Source organism: Sarcophilus harrisii, chromosome 1, assembly GCF_902635505.1.
Source record: "Sarcophilus harrisii chromosome 1, mSarHar1.11, whole genome shotgun sequence".
Taxonomy (NCBI): Eukaryota; Metazoa; Chordata; class Mammalia; order Dasyuromorphia; family Dasyuridae; genus Sarcophilus; species Sarcophilus harrisii.
This window is the reverse complement of record NC_045426.1, coordinates 23,986,784-24,007,795: the sequence shown is the minus strand read 5'-3', so window position 1 is coordinate 24,007,795 and position 21,012 is coordinate 23,986,784. Positions and strand designations below refer to the sequence as shown.

The 21,012-nt window shown below is 37.4% G+C and overlaps 1 protein-coding gene across 1 annotated transcript in view; it reads left to right on the top strand.

The window, feature by feature from the left end:
• The window catches only part of CADPS (calcium dependent secretion activator), a 535,079-nt gene that overhangs the window by 192,126 nt on the left and 321,941 nt on the right, over window positions 1-21,012 (top strand). The window contains 1 exon segment of the mRNA XM_031953509.1: window positions 15,483-15,563. Within this exon segment, the coding sequence (XP_031809369.1) occupies window positions 15,483-15,563 (81 nt within the window).

Sequence of the window (21,012 nt, the reverse complement as noted above, 5' to 3'; positions counted from 1 at the left end):
GCAACTATTTTAGTCTCCTTTGTGAAGAAAATCCAACTGGGATCCCAAGGAGTTGAACAAGTGATTGAAAAATGATGGAATAACAACAAATCTTGGATTCTTTCTCACACATCCTCAGGCAAATACTAGATGATCACTTGTCAATTACACTATAAAGATTAATCTGACATTAACTCTCCAAATCTAATAACCTTAGTGGTCTCCCACCCCTGTATTTATTTTGCATATATTCTGTATGCAAAGTGATCAGGTAGATAGAGAGATGATGGTTTCACAGCCAGGAAGATCTGGATTCAAGTATCACTAGAATATGAGTTCTTTGGGGACAGCTACCGCTTCATTTTTGTCTCTGCCTCCCTGGAAATAAGCATAATACTGCATACAGTTGGTGCTTGCTTAATAAATGCTTGCTAACTGATATTGAGGATTCTTTTTCAGGTCCAGGTTGCCCACTAAAATTCCTTCTGAATCTGAGATTCTCATTCTGGGAGAGGGAGAAAGAAAATATTTGAAGAGAGAAGGGGAAAAACAGAAAAGGGGAAGGAGAGAGCAGTCTTTAATTGCCCTAAGTACCAATGGGACCACTGTTGCATGAGGGAAGTCTGGACTCCCTCAGGTTGCTTGCTACCCCCTTGTCCCTCACACCAGAAGAGCATAGGAGGATGTCCTCCAAGAACCTGAGGATGTTTTTTCCTCCAGAGCCTTCTTTGCAGTACAGATGGAGAATGACTAATATAGAAGCATGACTTTCTGCACCTGCTGCCATGGTCCCTTCTTGTGTGCTTCTTGGAGATGCATCATTCTCTTAGGGGCTATTGATTCCTCCCAGAAAATGAAAATGCTTCTTTAATGGCCTGAGGCTCACATGACTAGAACTGCAGAGGCAGAATTTGAGAGCAAATCATGGACTTCAAGTTTGGAGAGTTTTGAGTTCAAATCCTGCTCTACATGCTTCCAAGTCACTCTGTCATTCTGGCCCTCTGGTCATCTGTAAATTACAAGTATCACTACCCATAGTCACTTCCTCACAGAGTTGTTGATAGGTTCACATGCAGGTGAGTACTTTATAAACCAAGAAGAGCTCTATAAATGACAGCTGTCTTATAATAACCACCATCCTCATCATCATCACTGTGAAAAGAGCTGTTCCCTTCCTTTACATAATAAAGCCAAATGGTTTTAAACACAGGAAAGCTCCGAATGGTCCTCCATTCCTAGTTCAAGGTGACATTAGGAATCACACAATCAATGTGTCATTCTAATGCTTCTATGGACTTTGAGGCTTAGCCCACTCTGCATCTGTTGCTTTGCTTGTTTTTGTCTTTTGTTTGTTTTTTTTTACCAACTCCATGGAACAAGACACTATAATTCCAGGTACATCTTCCACCACTGCTTTCCTGTCTTCTTTTGTGTGCTGTTTTTCTCCATTCAGTAGCAAGCTCCTTAAGGGCACTTTCTTTTTATTAATTGTATTCCCAGCATTTAGCACAGTGCCTATAATTGGCAGTATTTAATAAATGTTTATTGGATTCGACTGGAGGCACAATAGGTGATTTTATCTCTATTGTACAGTTGTAGAAATGAACCCAAAGACCTCTATTAATTCTTTCAAGGTAAGAGGTAGGATTTGAACTTAGGTTTTCCTGACACTAGATTTAACACTCTCATCCACCAATCTGGGCTGCCTCGATTATAATCTTCAGGTTTTAAAAATTAGAAATTTGTCTAGCTAATCTCACTTTTGTTGTTCAGTTGTCTGATTCCATGATCCCATTTGGAATTTTCTTGGCAAAGATACTAGAGTGGTTTATCATTTCCTTCATTGATTCATTTTACAGATGAGGAAACTGAGGCAAATAGAGTAAGTGACTTGCCTCAGAGTCACTCAGCTAGTAAGCATCTGAGAACAGATACATAGTCAGGAAGTTTAGTCTTCCTGACTTCATACAAGTGCACTGTCCATTATACCACCTAATTGTACTAATCTCACTGTAGAAGGTTAGATGACGACATTTTGACTGTCTTCACTTCTGAAAGAAGGGCAGAGAAATATTAATTTTCTTCATGTAAATTAGCTCCTCCGGGAGATGGTGGCCCCAAATTATTAATTTCGTAAAAGGAATACAAGGTACGGATAGAGAGGACATGGGCTTAAAACCCAGCTTTGCTATCTACCACATGTGAATTTGGGCAAAACACTTACTCTCTCAGACTTCAGTTTTCTCATTTGAAAAATGAGGGAATTGAACAAGATCCGGGGTCTTAATCTGGGCTTTTTGGATATCTGAGGGATCTAAGATATTTCAATGTGTGAAGGAGTACATAAATTTAGATGAAAAAAATCCATCCTTATTTCAAGATTATTGACCCCTCTTTTTAATGCTATATGTTTTATTTTATTCATTTAAAAATCTTATTCATTGAAGGGGAATCTACACTCCACTGGACCATTCAAGTACTGATGACATGAAAAGAATTAATATCACTCTTAAATTAACAGTGTAAAACAAGGAAAAGAGAGGGAATAGAAAACTTAAAAAAAAAACAATTAGTAATATTTATGTTGCACTTTCAAGGTTTGTACAAAGCACTTTATAAACATTTTAAATATCATTTTATCTTCCCAACAATCCTGAGATAGGGATTATTATTTCCATTTTACAGATGATAAAACTGAGGTAAACAGTTAAGCAGACTTCCCTAGAGTCACCCACCTAGTAAATGTCTAATGCTAGATTTGAATTCAGATACTCTATTTAACTATCAACTCCCTGCCTTCCATGAAAGGAACAATGTCAATTTGTGTTTCACTGGTATAGCCATTTTTGAGCAAACTAAGCGATAATACATTCTGAGGCATGTCTTATTTACACAATTATCAAAAATAGAAAAAGAAAATGAGCTGCTCTTTTGTACACTACAGCTATGTTTATATTATTGATTTCTTCCCTATATACCATCCTTCATTTTTCCTTTCTTTTTTTTTTTTTTTACCTCTGCGCAGTAAAGGACAAAAAAAGTTAGAACAAAGTAACTTTAATTTTTTTAATTAATACTTATTTAATTTAATATTTATTTAATTTTTTTTATTTATTTGTTTATTTTTTTGGAGTCAATGGGGCTAAATGATTTGTTAGGGCCACACAGCTAAGAAGTATCAGAGATCAGATTTGAACTCCAAATTACTCTATCTACTGTGCTACCTAACTTTCACAATTTTTTTTAGGGAAGAAAAAACCCAATTTTATAAAACTAGCCAAAATATATCTGAGTCTGACACTGTATCTATCTACTAGCCACTATCTATCTACTACCTAACGCTCAGTCTCCCTCTCCCACCTTTTCAATAATGGGAAGGAGGTACCTTCTCTATTTTGAAGCCATTACAATTATGGTTAGGTCCTAATTAGTGAGAATGATGACTCCCCTGAAATTGCAATATTTTAGTTAATTATAATTTTAAATAGTGAGAATTTAAATACATGTTATCATTTTAAGGGATTCTTTCCTCTAATCAAGCTCTGGATATACACAATGTTCAATTTGTAATATTTGTTCTTTTCATTCATTGCTAATTCAAAGGCAGAATTCTCAAGACAGCTAACATCCCCGTGTTTTTCAGTGAAGGCAAATTTTCTTTAAGCGAGTATTTTAGCCACTGAAAAAGGGAGTTGTACATGAGTGTCGACAAATAATTTATTCTGCTTCGCTGCAGTAACATCTGAGAAAATGGCCATCTTATTGAACAGGTCTTGCAAGGTCTGGAGTGTAAAAGACTTGGGGGGGGGGGCAAGTAGAGAAGCTGCCGCAGATTGGTCTGATGTCATTCTGGCTCCAAAGGCAGAACTTTGGCAATGGGGGCTTGGGCAGCCACATCCACTCTCTTTGGAAATGGAGACAGCCATGGCTGTAACTTTCCAGACTGCAGTGCACCAGAAAGGTTGGCACTCTGTGGGGCACTCTGTCTCTGGAGAAGGATTGCGAATGTGGGGAGGTGGTGGAAGTGGGAACATTGGCCGTCTGTTACAAAGTACTTCATGGGCCTCTATCATCAATACTTCTCTTCAGCAGTGACTTTGGGCTCTGTCAATTCTGGAAGCCAATAGTTCTAAGAGAATGAAGATGGTAATAATGAAACCTGATGGGGAAAAAAAGGAGAAAATGAGTTACAACTGGCATCAGAAGGGCTGATTTTAAGGCAAAATTACTTTTATAGGTGCCCTTTCCTCAATCTCTCATTCTCACTCCCTGGAAAAAAAATAAGTGAGGGAAGTTGGTAAATGTAGCATTGATAGAGCATGCAGTGGGACTGGAGGTAGTCAGGACTTATTAAGTGTCAGCGTAGATCTGTGCAGGGTGATGTTCTAAAAGAAAACCTGCTTTAGGAGGCAGGTGAACTGGATTCGAATCTCAATTTATTACTGAACAGTATGATCTGGACATGTTATTTTAAAATTGTGAGCCTCAGTTTCTTATTACCTTAAATTCAGGAGTCAGACTGACTAGATGATCTCTGCAGTCCTTTTACATCTTGGCATCCTTTTTTACCCTCTCAGTTGTATGTGAATTCCTTGAAGCAGGGACTGGTTTGTTCTTCTCTTTGTCTCCTTAGGTTCTAGAAAATATAATTGGCATACAGTAGGCATTTAATAAAAGCTTACTCTATTGGATTAAATTTTATTTCTGGAAAATTTTTACCTACTAAATGTTTCTGAGCATCTAGTTACTTTATATTTAAATACAGTTAAGACTCAGCCAAATAGATTGAGTTGAAATTTTTTATCCCTTTATTTTATAAAGCAGAAAACTGTAGCCCCAAGAGATAAATTGATTTGCCCAATATGCAATAATGAGGGGCAGAGTTGAAATTTGAATTCAGGATCTCAGTATCGAAATCCATTATTCTTTCCACTGTACCCATTTTTTTCTCTTTCTCCCTCTCTGTCTCTATGTGTCTCTGACTCTGTGTGTCTCTGTCTCTCTGTGTATCTCTCTCTCTCTCTCTCTCTCTCTCTCTCTCTGTCTCTGTCTCTGTCTCTGTCTCTCTCTGTCTCTGTCTCTCTGTTTCTCTGTCTCTCTCTCTCTCTCTGTCTCTCTCTCTCTCTCTCTCTCTCTGTCTCTGTCTCTGTCTCTCTCTGTCTCTGTCTCTCTGTTTCTCTGTCTCTCTCTCTCTCTCTGTCTGTCTCTCTCTCTCTCTCTCTCTCTCTCTCTCTCTCTCTCTCAAATGTGACACAATGAATACAGAACTGATTTTGATTAAGGGAGACATGCAAACCCTGCCTCATATATATACTGGCCTATGTGACCCTGGGAGGACATTAAAGCCCTCAAAGTCCATGGCAATTCTCTAAGATTAATAATTTCAGGGCAAATGTTGGCTTTCACTGGTAGAGAATACAACTTTTTCTGAATTTGCTAAAATGATAAAAAAGGAAGGAAGGAAAAGAGAGAGAGAGAGGAAGGAAGGGAGAGAGAAAAAAAGAAAGAAAAGGGAGAAAGAAAGGCAGAGAGAGAAAGGAAGAAGAAAGAAAAGAAAAGGAAGAAAGAAAAAGAGAAAGAGGAGAAAAAAGTTAAGCATGACAGATTTTGGGGGAGAATCAAAGCAGCTTTTTTAATAGTATGGCAAAAGAAAAACAGATCCTATTTGCTTTTGGCTGAAATATCTGAATTCTTGCCTCATCTCTTCATTGTGCTTATTCTCAGATGTGTCTTCATTGTAGAGATGATATTACCTAGAGGATTCAGTAGTAGTTTTGCCACCTGATCGTGCATAAGCTTACCTCCAGAGAGTTCAACTACACCAGGGAAAAGGGGAAGGCAATTCTGCCCCCTGGGATACTGAGGTAACAAGGAGTGTTTCTCTTTTCACTCCCTACAGAATATTCCATTGGCCTAGCTGTTCCATCATATGTAATCTTTCACACAGGGATACAGATGTCTTTTTTGAGGCTGGCTTTTAAAAGCTGATCTTTTTACCTCAACTCACATCCAACATGGATCCGGCCCCCTCTGTCGAGAAACTTTTAACATTTGTGGTCCCATTGATTTGAATGTTCTCTTTTTTTGTTGCACGTTACAAGTCCCTCCGTGTAACCTGTACATAAGTTCCAAAGCATTTGCTGTCCGGTAGCCAATTTTTGGTGATGTGTCTCTAAACTTAGCTAGGTTTGCAGTCCTTTGATGGATGGTTCCTTGCCAGGTCTATACTCAAAGTTTCGTCAGTGGGATAAGACCTCTCAGAATTTGTACTTCTTTGGCAAAGGCTTCAAGAACCCAAGGTGACCTCCATGCCCCATTAGACAACAGCGCAGGAGTTTATCGGAAGAAGGATGCCCAGGATGGCCAGCAATTCTCCAACCTGCCAAGAGTGATAGCATTGCACCATGGTGCAGTAGTAAGAATGTTATATTTGGAACCATAGGATTTGAGTTCAAAACTCAGCTCTACCATTTATTATCTCTGTGATAAATAGTTTTGGCCTTCAGTATCCTCATCCATAAAATGAACAAGTTGAACAAGATGAACTCACAGTCTGTTCCATCTTTAAATTCATGCTCCTCTGATCTATAATTTCATTTGGGGATGAACTAGTGCAAGAGCATTCTTTCACCAATACAAAATAATAAGATTACAGAAAAGAACAATTATACTGAAATTTAGTTAACAATATTTTTATAAAACTGGCTCAGATTTCCCTGCTTAAGGACTCTTTCCAAGAGAGGTACATGATTCACACAGAGGTTGTGATATATTCAAGGACACATGGCTATTATTTATCTCAGGCAGATTTAAACCCTAGTTCTCCTGACTCCAAGACTGGTACTCTGGTCATGATATACTCAAGGACATATGGCTACTATTTATCTCGGGCCAGATTTGAACCCTAGTTTTCCTGACTCCAAGGTTGGTACTCTAGAAATGATATACTCAAGGACATATGGCTACTATTTATCCCAGGCCAGATTTAAACCCTTGTTCTCCTGACACCAAGACTGATGCTCTGAAAATAGTATATTCAAGGATACATGGCTACTATTTATCCTGGACCAGATTTGAACCCTGGTTCTCCTGACTCCAGGACTGGTACTCTGGTCACTAAACCATAATACCTCAGTGGCTGGTAATGAAATAGAGCATCATGCATCTGGAAATGACCTCAGAGGCCATCTTGTTCAACCCACTTCTTTTATAGATGAGTAAACTAAAGCTTTGGTTAGTCTTTCAATCTTGAAGAGGACTAAAATGACATCACTATGTTAAAATTGAGACTTGGGGCAGCTAGATGGGTTTGGGATCAGGTAGACCTAAATCCAAATTTAGCCTCAGATACTACCTATGTGACTTTAGGCAAGTCACTTAATCCTGTTTGCCTCAGTTTCCTCATCTGTAAAATGAGCTAAAGGCAAACTACTCCAGTAAACCCCAGATGGAGTCGCAAAGAGTTGGACATGACTGAAATGACTGAATGGAAAACTGAGACTCATGAATGGTTTGCCCAAATAGTAACTATAAGTAGCAACTATGAGAACCCCGGGGTCTCTGGCTCTAGCACCAATGGTCTTCTCCTGATGTTACTTCTCTATTTTGAGAAAATAATCTGAGCATTTCAGGAAAGCATAACTATTTATAAGAGTAGTAGCTTGACTGACAGATGCTGGCCTAAATTTGCCACTTCCCTTTGACTGGGAAGTTTAGAATAAAAGAAAAATCATAAGAAAGCATTAGGTACAACCTGCTTATTTCATCCCTGAGTTTAAAGCAAGGCTGGGAATGTTGGCAGTTGTGACTTTGCTTTTGAGAAAAAGGGGCCTTCGATGTCTGTTTCTATCACTATAAAACAAAGTACGGCCAGAAGCTTGCTTCGGAACAAAGCTCTCCTTTTCCATAGACATGACTGTGGGCACTGATCTGAGCATTTCACGTCTAATTGGGCAAAGATTTTATATGAAGGTCTATATTTTCAAAATCTCAAGAGGCCTTGATGGGAATCCTGTTTGGGGGAGGGGGAACTGATTCTATGTCTGATCTTTTTCTCCCAGAGGAAAAAAACCAGCATTGTAAATAGAGCCTGTTCCCATGGCACCTTGCAAACTGAGTAGTTGCTGTTTTTTCTTTTCTTTTCATTACTTAAAAAGGTAATCACTTTATTTGTTTATTTTTGCTTTAGAATTTCAGGATTTATTGGTGCAGGGATGACGGTCTACTTGATCAAACATATTCTTTGTGATGACCAGCTTCCTTAGAGACTCTCAGCTTCCCTTTAACACCCCCCCCATCTCTCCTACTAGTCATTAACTATGAGGTCCTTCTACCTCTGGGTCATTCTTGCTAATTAAAAGACCTAATCCATCCAAGAGCCCTGACCCTAGAGACACCAGCAGACACCAGGGACAAATAACATTTGTCAAGAGCAGCTTCCAATTCCTAGCTCTGCAGACAATGGAATATGGAAGCCGTCAAGCCAGGGAGTCCGGAGCAAGTCCTCTGCTGGGAGCTTTCAGAGCTTGTAGGTTTCATAGTCCATACTGGCAATGCCCCTCTGTGGTTCCAACCAGAAGTGCAGCTGATACAAACCTTGCACAAAGCAGCCCTGGAGCTTCTGGGACTTGGAAAGGCAGGGTTCCCAAGAGGATGATATAGGAAATAGGCATTATGCTAAGGGGTCCTCAGAAGAAAGGAGATACATGTATGTGGTGTCCTGGATGCTTTGTGCTGCTCTGCCTGCCACCCGAGTCCCAGCAGCGGTTATTACACCTGGCAGAACTGGAAAATAAGGATAGGCCTGAAAAGTCCTGGGCTCAGAAAAAGTCCCAAAGCCTCAGGCTCAGAAACACTTGGCAGATGCACAAAAATGAGCAGCAAAGCACTTCACCTCTGCCTCAGTTTCTTCTTTTATAAAATGATTGAAAATAATGTCTAAAGAACCTAGTTACAGGGTAATCATGGAGGATCCAATGAAATAATTCATGGAAAGTGTTTTGATGACCTTTAAGCACTCTCTAAATAAGAGCTATCAGTATTTTTGTTTACATGAAACCAACCTTTATATCACATATATCATAAGCATATGATACAACATCATGGAATGTTATATTATATTACGTTATCTTATTTCATTTTACGTTGTGCTATATCATGCCACTTTACTTGTAACATGTCCTATAATAATATGTTGTGCTGATTCGCCCAAATTCCACATTAACATTGAGTCCAGCCCCCACAGTAATTACTTTACTGATTTCTAGTCAAGTAAAACACACAGTCTTTCCAAAATTTCCCAAAATATATTTATTCTATCCTCTTGATCATGCTGTTAATATCAAAGAATAGTAAATATATGTATATGTATACAAACACACAAATACACACAGATATATAGTAACGTTGTAGCAGTTCAAAGTTTGCAAAATACTTTACATCAGTTATCTCATATAATCCTCTCTGAACAGGAGCTATTGTTATCCCCATTTTACAGATGAAGAGAACTCTATGGCACACCTGCCATCAGCAGCACACAAAGGGTACATGGAAAAGTGCTCCCAAGCTTAGAGAACACATGAAGCAAAGAGAGAATTCTGGACTAATCTCCTCTTCTAGAGATAATTCTCAGACCATCACCAAGTTTCCTCTGCCAATCCAAACATTCTTATTCTCAGCAGAAATATATGACTGATTAGTTGGTAGCTTGAAATTTATTTTCACTCATAAATGTGCCTTGTCACTTAGTAGAGTCTAGGGACTTATTTTATTTTGTCGGTTCCTACCCATACCTATATGTGTTCATGAATGCGTGCCTACATACAAGTATATGTGTATATATACTCACATGTATATGTGCATGTTCATATACATATATGTGTATCTCCTCTATTAAAATATGAATTCCTTGGGAGCAAGAATTATTTTTGCCCTTACATAAATTTCCAGGCTTAGCATAACATCTAATTCAGAAAGAATACTTAATAAGTGCTTATTGGTTGATTATTTAACGAACTAATTGCACTTTCCCATCCCTCCAAAAGGATGTGAGTTCCTCATGAACAAAGTTTGTATCTTCTAACCCCATGCTTATATAATTAGTGTCACATAGTAGTGCTCGGGAAATCTATATGTATATACTATCTCCTCTAATAGAATGTAAACTCTTGAAGGGGAAGGGGTTTTTTGCTTTTGGGGGGGGGGATTTTTAAATCCCAAAGCTTAGCACAGTTGCTTGCATAAAGTAAGTTCTTAATAAACGCTAATGGATTGATTTATTGACTATTGACTGATTGATGGTTTTCCCTCCCCCAGTAGGATTGAATTCCTTGAAGCACAACATATTATTATAGGAAATGTTACAATGTAAAGTGGCATGATATAACTCAACATAAAATTAAATAAGATAATGTAATATAATTCCTGTTTCATTTCTGTCTTCCAACACCTTGTGCCTGACACATAGTTGTTGCTTTTACATTTATTTTAATAATTATTAAATCATAAATATATAGGTTGAATATATATATATGTATATATATATATATATAAAAGAATAATAAATTTGGCCATTCAAGAATTTAATGGTGAAGACAGAAATCATGCAATTTAGGAAGAAAACCATTCTATTTTCTTGAATTGATCACAAAATGGCAGCTGTATATATTTGGACCAATGTTCAATCTACACTGCTGTGGTTCTTAGAAGTTTTGCTACAAGCTAAGAGGCCAATAAGATAATCCTCATGCTTCTGAAGAATTTCCTAGAGGATAAATTTATTTAGAAGACTTCTTATTTTCCCTTTTCAGTGTCCATTTAGTCTTGACATGAATAGCTTTCCTCCGAATTTACATAAACTCTTTAAATAAATTCCTCACTTTAGATCCTAAGAAAATCATTTAGCTATGGCTCCATGAAGTCTCCAGATGTTTCATTTGCATATGTATTTTAGTTCAAGAGAAGCTAAATGTTTAAAGTGGATTTGCACCTGAGTTCTGCTGGAATTCCAGGGCAACAAGAGACCAGTGATTGAGCGGAACTGACATGCAATTCCGATGAGCCACTCTTTCCCATTTGGGGATTGCAGATCAACAGAGCATCCTTAATCTATAGTCATAATGTATTGCTGACACTGATGGGATTTATTGGGAGGCATCTCACTTTTTTAGATTTATTTAAAATGTATTGTCAAAAAGTCTTAGACTATCACCTTCAGGGTTCCTTCTGCCTCTAAATCTATGAACTTTGGGCTATAAAAGGCAAAACAACATGGTGGGAAAATTGCTAGATTTGGAGGCTTAGAGCACAGGTTTGAGGTACTATTCTGTGTATGATCGTGAACAAATCACTTCTCATCTTAGCACCTCATTTTTCTCACTAATGAAGTAGATGAACTAGACCTTTAAAATCCTCTCCAGCCCAGCATTCAGATCCATTTTCTTCTTACTGGATCTTTCTGAACTCCTGAAGAGAAAACTTTCTCTACCAGTGTGAACCAATAACTTCTCTTCTCCTTAATGCATTAGAGCTGCCTGGAGCACTCAGATGTTAAGGAACAACTCAGTCAAGCACCTGTATATGGCAGAGACAGAGCTTGAATTTAAATCTTCCTGAAGTTAGGGTTAAGCCAGTGATCAAGCTTAGACCAGCTTGATTGTTAAATATAGTGTGAGCATTTGTTGTTGTTGTCACATTGATTTTTCAAACATGTCTGACTCTTTGGGGTTTTCTTGGCAAAGATACTGAATTGATTTGCCATTTCCCTCTTCAGCTCATTTTGCAGATATGGAAACTGAGGCAAACAGAGTGAAGTGACTTGCCCAGGATCATACATCTAGTGACTATCTGAGTCCAGATCTGAACTCAGAAAGATAAGTCTTACTGCCTCCAGCTCTAGCACTCTATCCACTGTGTTATCTACCAACCTTTACCTGCTGTGTGAACATTTACATCTCAGAAATCACAAATGTTGCATATGCGGGCTTGATTTATTGTTTTGTTGACTGTCTAGACTTAAGAAAGTGATGAAGGACATGTTCATAATGTCAATTAAATTTAAAAGTCTGTGGCAAATTTTCAGAGAGTTAGTTGTTAAATATTTACCAACATATTCCTGCCAGCTCTCTATCCCCTACAGCAAAGTTGTCACACAGCCCTAACACTCTCAGATACTCCAGATTAAATGGAATTGGGAAATGTTTAACAAAATAAGTAAAAATACAACCCATTATGGATAATGTTAATTTGTGAGTTTCTAATTTACCATGTGGCCAACCTGGCTTCATTCTGAGTGAGAGACCACTATACCACTGGGTTTTCTTTTTAAAATCATGTCATCAGGAAAATAATTGATGCAGGGAAAAGAATACTGAAAAGACCCAAGAGAACTCAATTCCAAACTACCAACTTTTTAGCAGTATGACCTTAGGCAAGCTACTCCGAGTCTCATTTTCCTGCTTTGTAAAATGTACAAGAGAGTATTTCAGCAACTAACCACAGGGTTGTTGTAAAACTCAAGTGAGATGATGTACATACATCACTTTGCAAACTTGAAAGTGTTCTATCAAGCTGTTCTCATCTGTCACTATCACAGAGCTGTTGAAGAGGAAAAATATAAAGAGAAAAACTGCCTCTTTCTGGATAGACTTGCACAAGACAAGCATAGAAGAACAAAATTCTCTGTGTGTGTGTGTGTGTGTGTGTGTGTGTGTGTGTGTGTATGTGTGTGTGAGAGAGGGAGAGAGAATTTTCTCTCAACTCATGAAAGGAAATAAGAAAGGTGAAAAGGATGGGGGACACAAAAGGGACAAGTATCATACTCATCTAGAGACATGGTGGTGAAGTGGAAGGATATGGCCCTTACAACATATCATCAGAGTCCAAAGAGCAAAGCACAGCTGTTCTGGATCCTTTCTCAAAATGGAAAGAGAGAAGGAAGAAGGAAGAGAGAAGAAAAAAAGAGAGAGAGAGACAAGCCACACACACATACACACACACCCATACACACACACTAACAGATAGAGACAGAGACACACAGAGAGAGACACACAGAGAGAATAACATTAAATAAGCATTTATTAAAGCATTTACTATGTTCCAGGCACTGTGCTAAGCACTGGATATGGGGAATGGTAAAAAAACAAATCCCAGCTCCCAAAGAGCTCTTGGTTTAATGAGGGAGATTGCATATAAACAGATATGTGCAAACTGAAGGTAATCAACAAGAAGAAGGCATTAGGATTAGGGGGGAAAGGAAAGGAATCTTATAAAGATGAGACTTTAGTTGAAGAAGGCAGGAAAATTAGGACCCAGAGATGAGGAGGGAAATTCAGATAATGAGTTAACAACAATGCAAAGACAGTGTCATTAGGAGGAACTAGTAGGACAGTGTTGCTGGATCAGAATACGTTGCTGTTGTTCAGTCGTGTTCAATTCTTTTTTTAAATATTATTTTATTTTCCCAAATGCATGCAAAGATAGTTTTCAAGATTCACCTTTGCAAAATTTTATATCCCAAATTTTTTTCTCTCTCTTTCCCCCTGTTGCCAAGATAGCAAGCAATCAATATAGCTTAATAATGTGTAATTCTTCTAAATATATTTCCATATTTGTGATGCTTGCATGAGAAAAATTAGATAAGAGAAAAACCATGAGAAAAAAACAAGCAAACAATGAAAAAGGTAAAAATATTTTGTTTTGATTCACATTCATAGTTCCCTCTCTGAATGTGGTGATGTTTTCCATCTCAGTTCTACTGGAATTATCTTAGATCACCTCATTATTGAAAAGAGCCAAGTTCTTCACAGTTGATCATCACATAATCTTGCTGTTACTGTGTACAATGTACTTTTGGTTCTGCTCACTTCACTTAGTACCAGTTCATATAAGTCTCTTCAGGCCTTTCTGAAATCATGATGCTGATCATTTCTTACAGAATAAGAATATTTCATTACCTTCATGTACCCTAAGTTATTCAGTCATTCCCCAACTGATGGGCATCTACTCAATTTCCAGTTCCTCGCCACTACAAAAAGACCTACAAATAGTTTTGCACATGTGGGTCCTTTTCCCCCTTTTGTGATCTCTTTGGGATAAAGACTCAGTAGAAATACTACTGGATCAAAAATATTCACACTTTTATAAACTGTTGTGCATAGTTCCAAATTGCTCTCCAGAATGATTGGATCAGTTCACAACTCCACCAACAATGCCTTAGTGTCCCAGTTTATGTCCAACTTCATTTGGAGCAGTTTGCCATTTCCTTCTGAGGCTCATTTTATAGATGAAGAAACTGAGGCAAACAGGGTGAAGTGATTTGCCAATTCACTTGTAAGTCAAGATGTCACCCCCGTGATTCTCTTCAAGAATGAAGGATGAACAAAAACAACAAACAAATAGTTAATTGCATACTATATCCAATGTAGTATGCTAGGAGGGAATCGATATTGTCAGACTTATAATGTAATTACTGGCAGCTAAGCAAAGGATGGATTGGAATGAAGAGAGGATTGAGAAAAGAAGACCAGATAAAAGGATATTATACTGTGTGTGTTTGTGTGTATGTATTTGCCAAAGCTTTGAATAGCTCTCTCATCATGATGTCCTCCCAAAGTGACTTTTGCAAAATTATATTACCATTAATTCCTCCAGTGTTTATTTTTTTTTGTTTCAGAAATGTTATTTTTAAAAATGTCTTATCCATTTGTTAGGGTGGGTTTGACTCTTGGATAGAAAAGGCATGAGGGGAAATAAAGAAAGAGAATTTAGGTTGTTTTCCTATTCTAGACTAAAGAGGTCCATAAAAAGAAAAGAGCTCCTAAGTACCATCTCATATTCTCCTTCAAGTCCTTTTTTATTGCTGGTTCATTTTTATTAGATAGAAGGCAACTTGCTGTGTTTGAACACCCTGATCTTCTGTTTATCAAGCTTCCTTTTTCTGTGAATGAGCAGAGATGATGCTCCAAATTACTGATGGGCTGTCTTATAATTAGAGTTTAAAAAGGGATGTTAGGCTTGCTTTGGGAAATGAGGAGGGAAGAGTTACAACTCACATGGTTCATTTCATTTTATTAACTATCTCGCTCTTTATCCATTTAAAATGTGTAATTTCTTTCTCTACCTGAAGCCCAGAAGTAGAAGGAGATCCCCAGGGGAATTCCCTTTGCATCAATCCTATTAGAATGTAAGCTCCTTGAGGGCAAAGATAATTTCAATTTTGTCTTTATATCCCAAGTGCCTGGGAAATTGTAGACAATAAATGCTTCTGATTCATTGAAGGACAAAGTCATAAGTCCCAACCAATCAACTTGTGCCTCTTGGTATTTAGATGGAAATTTTGTTCCAACAAACGGGCATGCTCATTAAGAGCATGGTGGTATTTGGAGGGGAGTGGATGAATTTAATAATTTCCATTATAAAAGTAGTGAGCGTTTTCATGGTGAAATAAGCTCATGGTCCTTGATTGCATCAAATTCACGGTCTATATCTTTGTGTTTTTTGTTCAGTTGGACAACCCCGATGAGCAAGCTGCCCAAATCCGCCGGGAGTTGGATGGACGCCTCCAAATGGCAGATCAAATAGCCAGGGTAAGGATGTTTTGGAAAACCTTTCTGTGCCTGTCTGTTTGCTGACATCTGAATATTAGGGCCTAGAGAAAATTCAATTCAAACCCCACACAAGAAGCTCAAAGCTTCAAATTTCAAACAAGACTCTGGCACTATTAAATCTAATAGAGAATCATGCTTTGAAAACTCTTACCTATTTTGTTTTCCCTTCACAGTATTTTAATCAGTTATCACCTGCTTCCAAAACTGAGAAGTAAATCATCACTTATTTGAGAAAAAAGTCTGATTTTGAGAAAAGGTGCCCTTCTGACTTAGTAAAAAGTCTGAATTACATGCACACACATGAAACAATGCAGTATGGCATATAGAATTTTGGACTTGGAACAGGAAACCCTGATTTTAAACCCTGCCTTGTATATAAGTGGTTTTGTGACTATGGGAAATTTACCCACTTTCTCTGATCCAGAGGTAGACAAGATAATCAATATATAGGTTGCCTCCTATATCAATAGAGGAAATTCCCACATTACTGAAGTCACATCTGCTTGATGTATTCACTTATATAATATATGTATCTAATATGTAATGCATGTTACATTTTATATACATAAATGTCAGACACATTAAATATATAAACATTTTAAACAGTTCTGATTCTTTAAAGTACATATTCAAATTATTATTGTCATTGTGTTGCACACAGTAGAAAGTTCATAAAAGGTTACTGTACTGTACCCCTTTTCACCAGGACTGTTAAATAATAGTCTCTATACTAGGCTTACAGGATCATATCTTTCCCTTTTCCAATCCATCCTGAATGCAGCTGTCAAAATTATCTTCCTCTTCCTTTTATTCAACAACTCTGGATTGATCTCTATGGCTTTTAGAATAAGATGCAGACTACTCAACTTGTTCTTTAAGCTCCTTGATAATCTGGCTCCAACCTACCTTTCAGCCTCCTCTTGTGTTAGTTTACATTGTACTTTATATTTTATTCACATGTGTACATACTGATACACAGTAATTCATTGTCTCAGAATTACATAATCTTGGGAGTTGAAAGAAATCTCAGAGACAGTAGAGAGAGAGAGAGATCACACCTGAGTTCAAATCCTGAAAGACTTACTATCTACATGTTTTTGGATAGTAAGTTTTAGATAGTAATTACTACTTACTATCTACTTGTTTTTCCCCTCTTCAAAATAAGACTAAAAAAAATGAGACTAACCATAGCACCTAAGTCACAAGGTTTTATGAGGGTCAAATGAGATAACAGAAGTGAGCTGTGAGGACCTTCAGAGAAGGGGCTGATTGTTGCCTTTGCTTCCTCACTGCCTGCCACATAGTAGGAACTTAACAAATACTTGTTTTATCAAATTAACTGGATGTGTAAAGTATTTTGCAAACTTTAAAGTGCTACATAAAATGCTAGATGCTGTGATACATAGTAAGGATTTAACAAATGTTTATTCATTGATTATAATTAAAGCCATCTGAAATTGGTTTTCTCAAATATAGTGGCCAGAATCTATAACTAAATGTGGGTCATTTCTACAATATCTTTGACAAGTGGTTTAACTTGAATCTTTACAGAGATTGAATCCATACATCTGGATAACCATTAAGAAAAGTTTTTTTTCCCTACCCCCAAAGCAAAACCTGTTTCTCTGTAGTTTCTACCTCTTTTTCCTAACTCTATCTTTGGGGGTCAAATAAATCAGATGTAAATCTATTCCCAGATAATTATTCTTTAGTTACTTGAAGATGGCTAGTATGTCTTCCTTAATTCTTCTCTTCTCTAGGCTCACACTTTCTTAAATTGATCCTCATGTAGCATGGCCCTATTCATTTCACCCTTCTCTGTACACATTTCAGTCGACCAGTAATACTCTTCCTACAACATTGTGCCCAGAACTAAATAGAGTACTTCAGATGTGGTCTGACAAGGACAGAGTACAGCAAGCTTATCATTTCTATAGATCTGGATTAGGCCTTTCCTAATTCAATCTATGAGGGCACTAGATTTTTTTTTTGGGGGGGGGAGGGTGTTGTGATTTACTGTAGTTTCCCAAAAGGCTTGGAATCCACTAACATCCTCAGATTTTTTCCATATGAAAGATTTCTTGTAATGTTTTTTCTTATCTTTGTATATGACAAACTGATTCAGCTCAGATCATCAACTTAAGTATTGCATTTAAACTTTATCTTACGAGATTCAATCTAAAGTTGTAAGCTGAGTGTATCTTCTTAAAACCTGATTCTATTTTCCAAGTTGTCAGTAGTTCCCCACAATTCAGCATCAGTAAATTTGAGAACCATACTACCTAAGAAAGTATCCAGTCACTAATAAAAAAAATTAAAAACTCAAAGACAGGAAAAGATATCTGAGACACTACAGTAGGCACCTCCTGCCCAATTGCCATTGATCCACTGTTAACCTTCTTTTGAACTAGTCATATTTAATACTCAAGCAGATCTTCAATGATGTAGATCAAAAGCTATCCATCCTCTCCATCTTTGGCTATATCTTCCAATAAACTACATAGAGAATCCACTCCAATATGTTGGTGATCTTAATTGAGAAGGTACCTTGAGAAAGTACCAGAGGAGTACATCAGACAATCAAACTGTTTATTTCTCTCCCTTGCCCACTTTAACTTCTTACTGTTGAACTTCAAGGCTTGTTCAAGGTTGTTCAAGGACTTCAAGGTTGTAGTGTCATGAGGTGTCTCAAAAGAATTTGCAGTCTTGAACCTAACTCTAAGTCAAGGGGCAAGTTTATTATAATTGAAACCCCAGTTAAAGCAGGCTAAGATCCAAAAGAAGTTAGCAAAGAACCAGAAGCAGGAAGATAAATTTATAGAGAAAAATTAGAGAAAACAGATGCTTTGTGTCACTGACATGCTAATTTTAGGACTTAGAGGTGGAGTTGAGGAGTGCTTTGGTTCTGACTTTGTGTGCAGGTGCAGTACCCATAATTCTCTAGGCAGACTCATGGGGAGAACCTTCTGGAGATGTGTTTTTAGACCTGAAACATCAGTAGGTCAAGTGAATGGAACTTGCATCAATTTCAAGCACCTTATTAGTGTTGCTCATTAGTCTCAGAAACCCCGTTATCACAGATCAATGGGCTATTATCTGGCAACCAACAATATTTGTGGGTTCAGCATTATAGTCATATAGAATAAACTGGGGCAGGATAACCTAAGGGAAGAAATACATCATTTTCAACTATATCATCCCAAGGCCAGGTGGCCTTAAGGTTATTGCTACATCCTTTCTAAGGGCCAGATCACATCATTACCATTCATTTTCTTGTTGACCTGTTTGATGGTCCTTGTTGGGAGTGCCTCATTGGTAATATACTTCAGCTTGATCATATGCACCTTGAGCCTTTTCACTGCCACCTGTATAATTTTTCCTTTATTAAAGTTGCATTTTATACCTCACTTCTATACAGCAATTACAGTTGAATGCTGATATTAGAAGATGACAGTTTGTTTCTGGGGGAAATTTGGGATTACTGAATGACCTTTGTAATTTCTTAAAAACAACTGATCCCTTTCTCCCCCTCTGTTCTACTTCAAGACCAACCCAGAGTCTTCCTCTACTTACTGATAAATAAGCATTGTAGATTCTTTATCCAAACATATGTCATAATCTATATGGCAAATATTCTTTATCCAGTTGGTCCTTCTTCTGTGGCTGGCCAAAGCAAACATTTTTGAGTAGTTATAGATCTCTTATAAGAGATTTTATAGTATTCCAGGATTTCATGCAACCAACACAATTTCCTCTGAAAATAGGGATATCTAGAAGACCTCACCATCCACAGAAAGATTTCTTTCAGCTTAGATTTTGCACTGGACTTCTTCCATCATAGTGATGACCATCTTTACCCAGAATCCTCATGTTTTCTGCCTTATCTGATAATTTAGTCATTCAATAGAAATAAAATAATAAGAATAACAACAAGTATGTTAGAGAACTTTAAAGCTGGCAAAGTGAAGTATTCCATTATTTCATTTGTATCTCACCCCTTAGATTGGTGAGTATTATTATCCTTTCATTGTAGAGGAGAAAACAGACTCCAAGAAAAGATCAATGAGTTTACCAAGGCCATCGAGTTTGCAAATATCAAAGTCAGTATAAGAATCCCAGTCCTCTGCCTGAAAATATAGTGCTCTAACTTCCTAACATGCTGCTGCATCAGTGCAACTATTTCAAATCTACATAGCCGTGCCAAAATTTGACCCATTTCCCTCTATAATGGTCTGAAAAAAGTGTGCAACTCGGTCAGATAACTTTCCTAAATATCAGCCAATCTAGTTCACCTAAGAACAAAGAAAATAAAGTGCATCAAGTGTGACCTGTTCTTTATAAAGCCAGTCTTATTCTTTAAGATCACTGCTTTTCTTATATATGTTCAACAGACATCCATGTAATAACATAATCCATAATTTTGCCAGAAGCAGAGTTCACTGACTATATTTTACAAATTTCATTTTTTATTCTTTTTTATTTAGGAAATATTTGCCCATTTTCATTGCTTTATTCTTCACAATATTTTAAAGATCACTTACAGACACTCAGCAATATTTTGCTGAAATGGTTTTCATTGTAGTTTGTCTAAGGGCTGGTGACTCCAATTCACAAAATCATCTTCGTTTTCAACTTTCTGTTTATCATATTTTGTTCTATACATTCCCAAATCAAAGATCATTCACTGTAAAAAAAAATCTTTTCTCTCTGGCTCTGGCTCTGGCTCTGTCTCTCTGTCTCTCTCTCTGTTTCTCTCTCTCTCTCTCTAGTCTGTTTCTCTCTCTCTCTCTCTCTCTCTCTCTCTCTCTCTCTCTCTCTCTCCAGTCTGTCCAATATAATTGGCTCCCCAAACTTAAAAATACATTCAGGACTCCTCAGTCCTAAAAAAGAGGCTTTCTATCCAGCCAGCTCCTTGATTATTCTCTACTCCCTATGACTGCTAAACTTTTTTTAAATCCTCTTCTCCACTCATTTCTCACTCAAAAATAATTATCTTTAGAACAGAACACACAAATAGTAGATTTTAGTGACAGCATATACTGTCATTGAGTTTGGAGACCAAGTCTTACTCAAGTAAGACTTGGTCTCCAAACTCAATCCCTAGATTGAGGACCCCGGTGAAAAAAAGGCCAAAGAGATCTGGACCAAAATAATGTCCCCTTTTCAGAAATTCAGTTTGGTTCACTGAAGTGCTTTGGTTCTTGAATCTGGACCTGTGCAAGACTTTTTCCCATTGCTGCTGGTGGTGGTATTGGTGGTGATGTGGTTGTAACAGTAAGAATAGGAATAGGAGTAGGAGTAGTAACCAAATTTTTTTAAAAAATGAATTCAACATAGCCAGTATGAAAGGTTCTATCATCAAATTTGAACAATAGGATTTCCTTCAAGAGCCAGCTAAAATCCTACCTTTCTAAAAAAGGATTTCCTG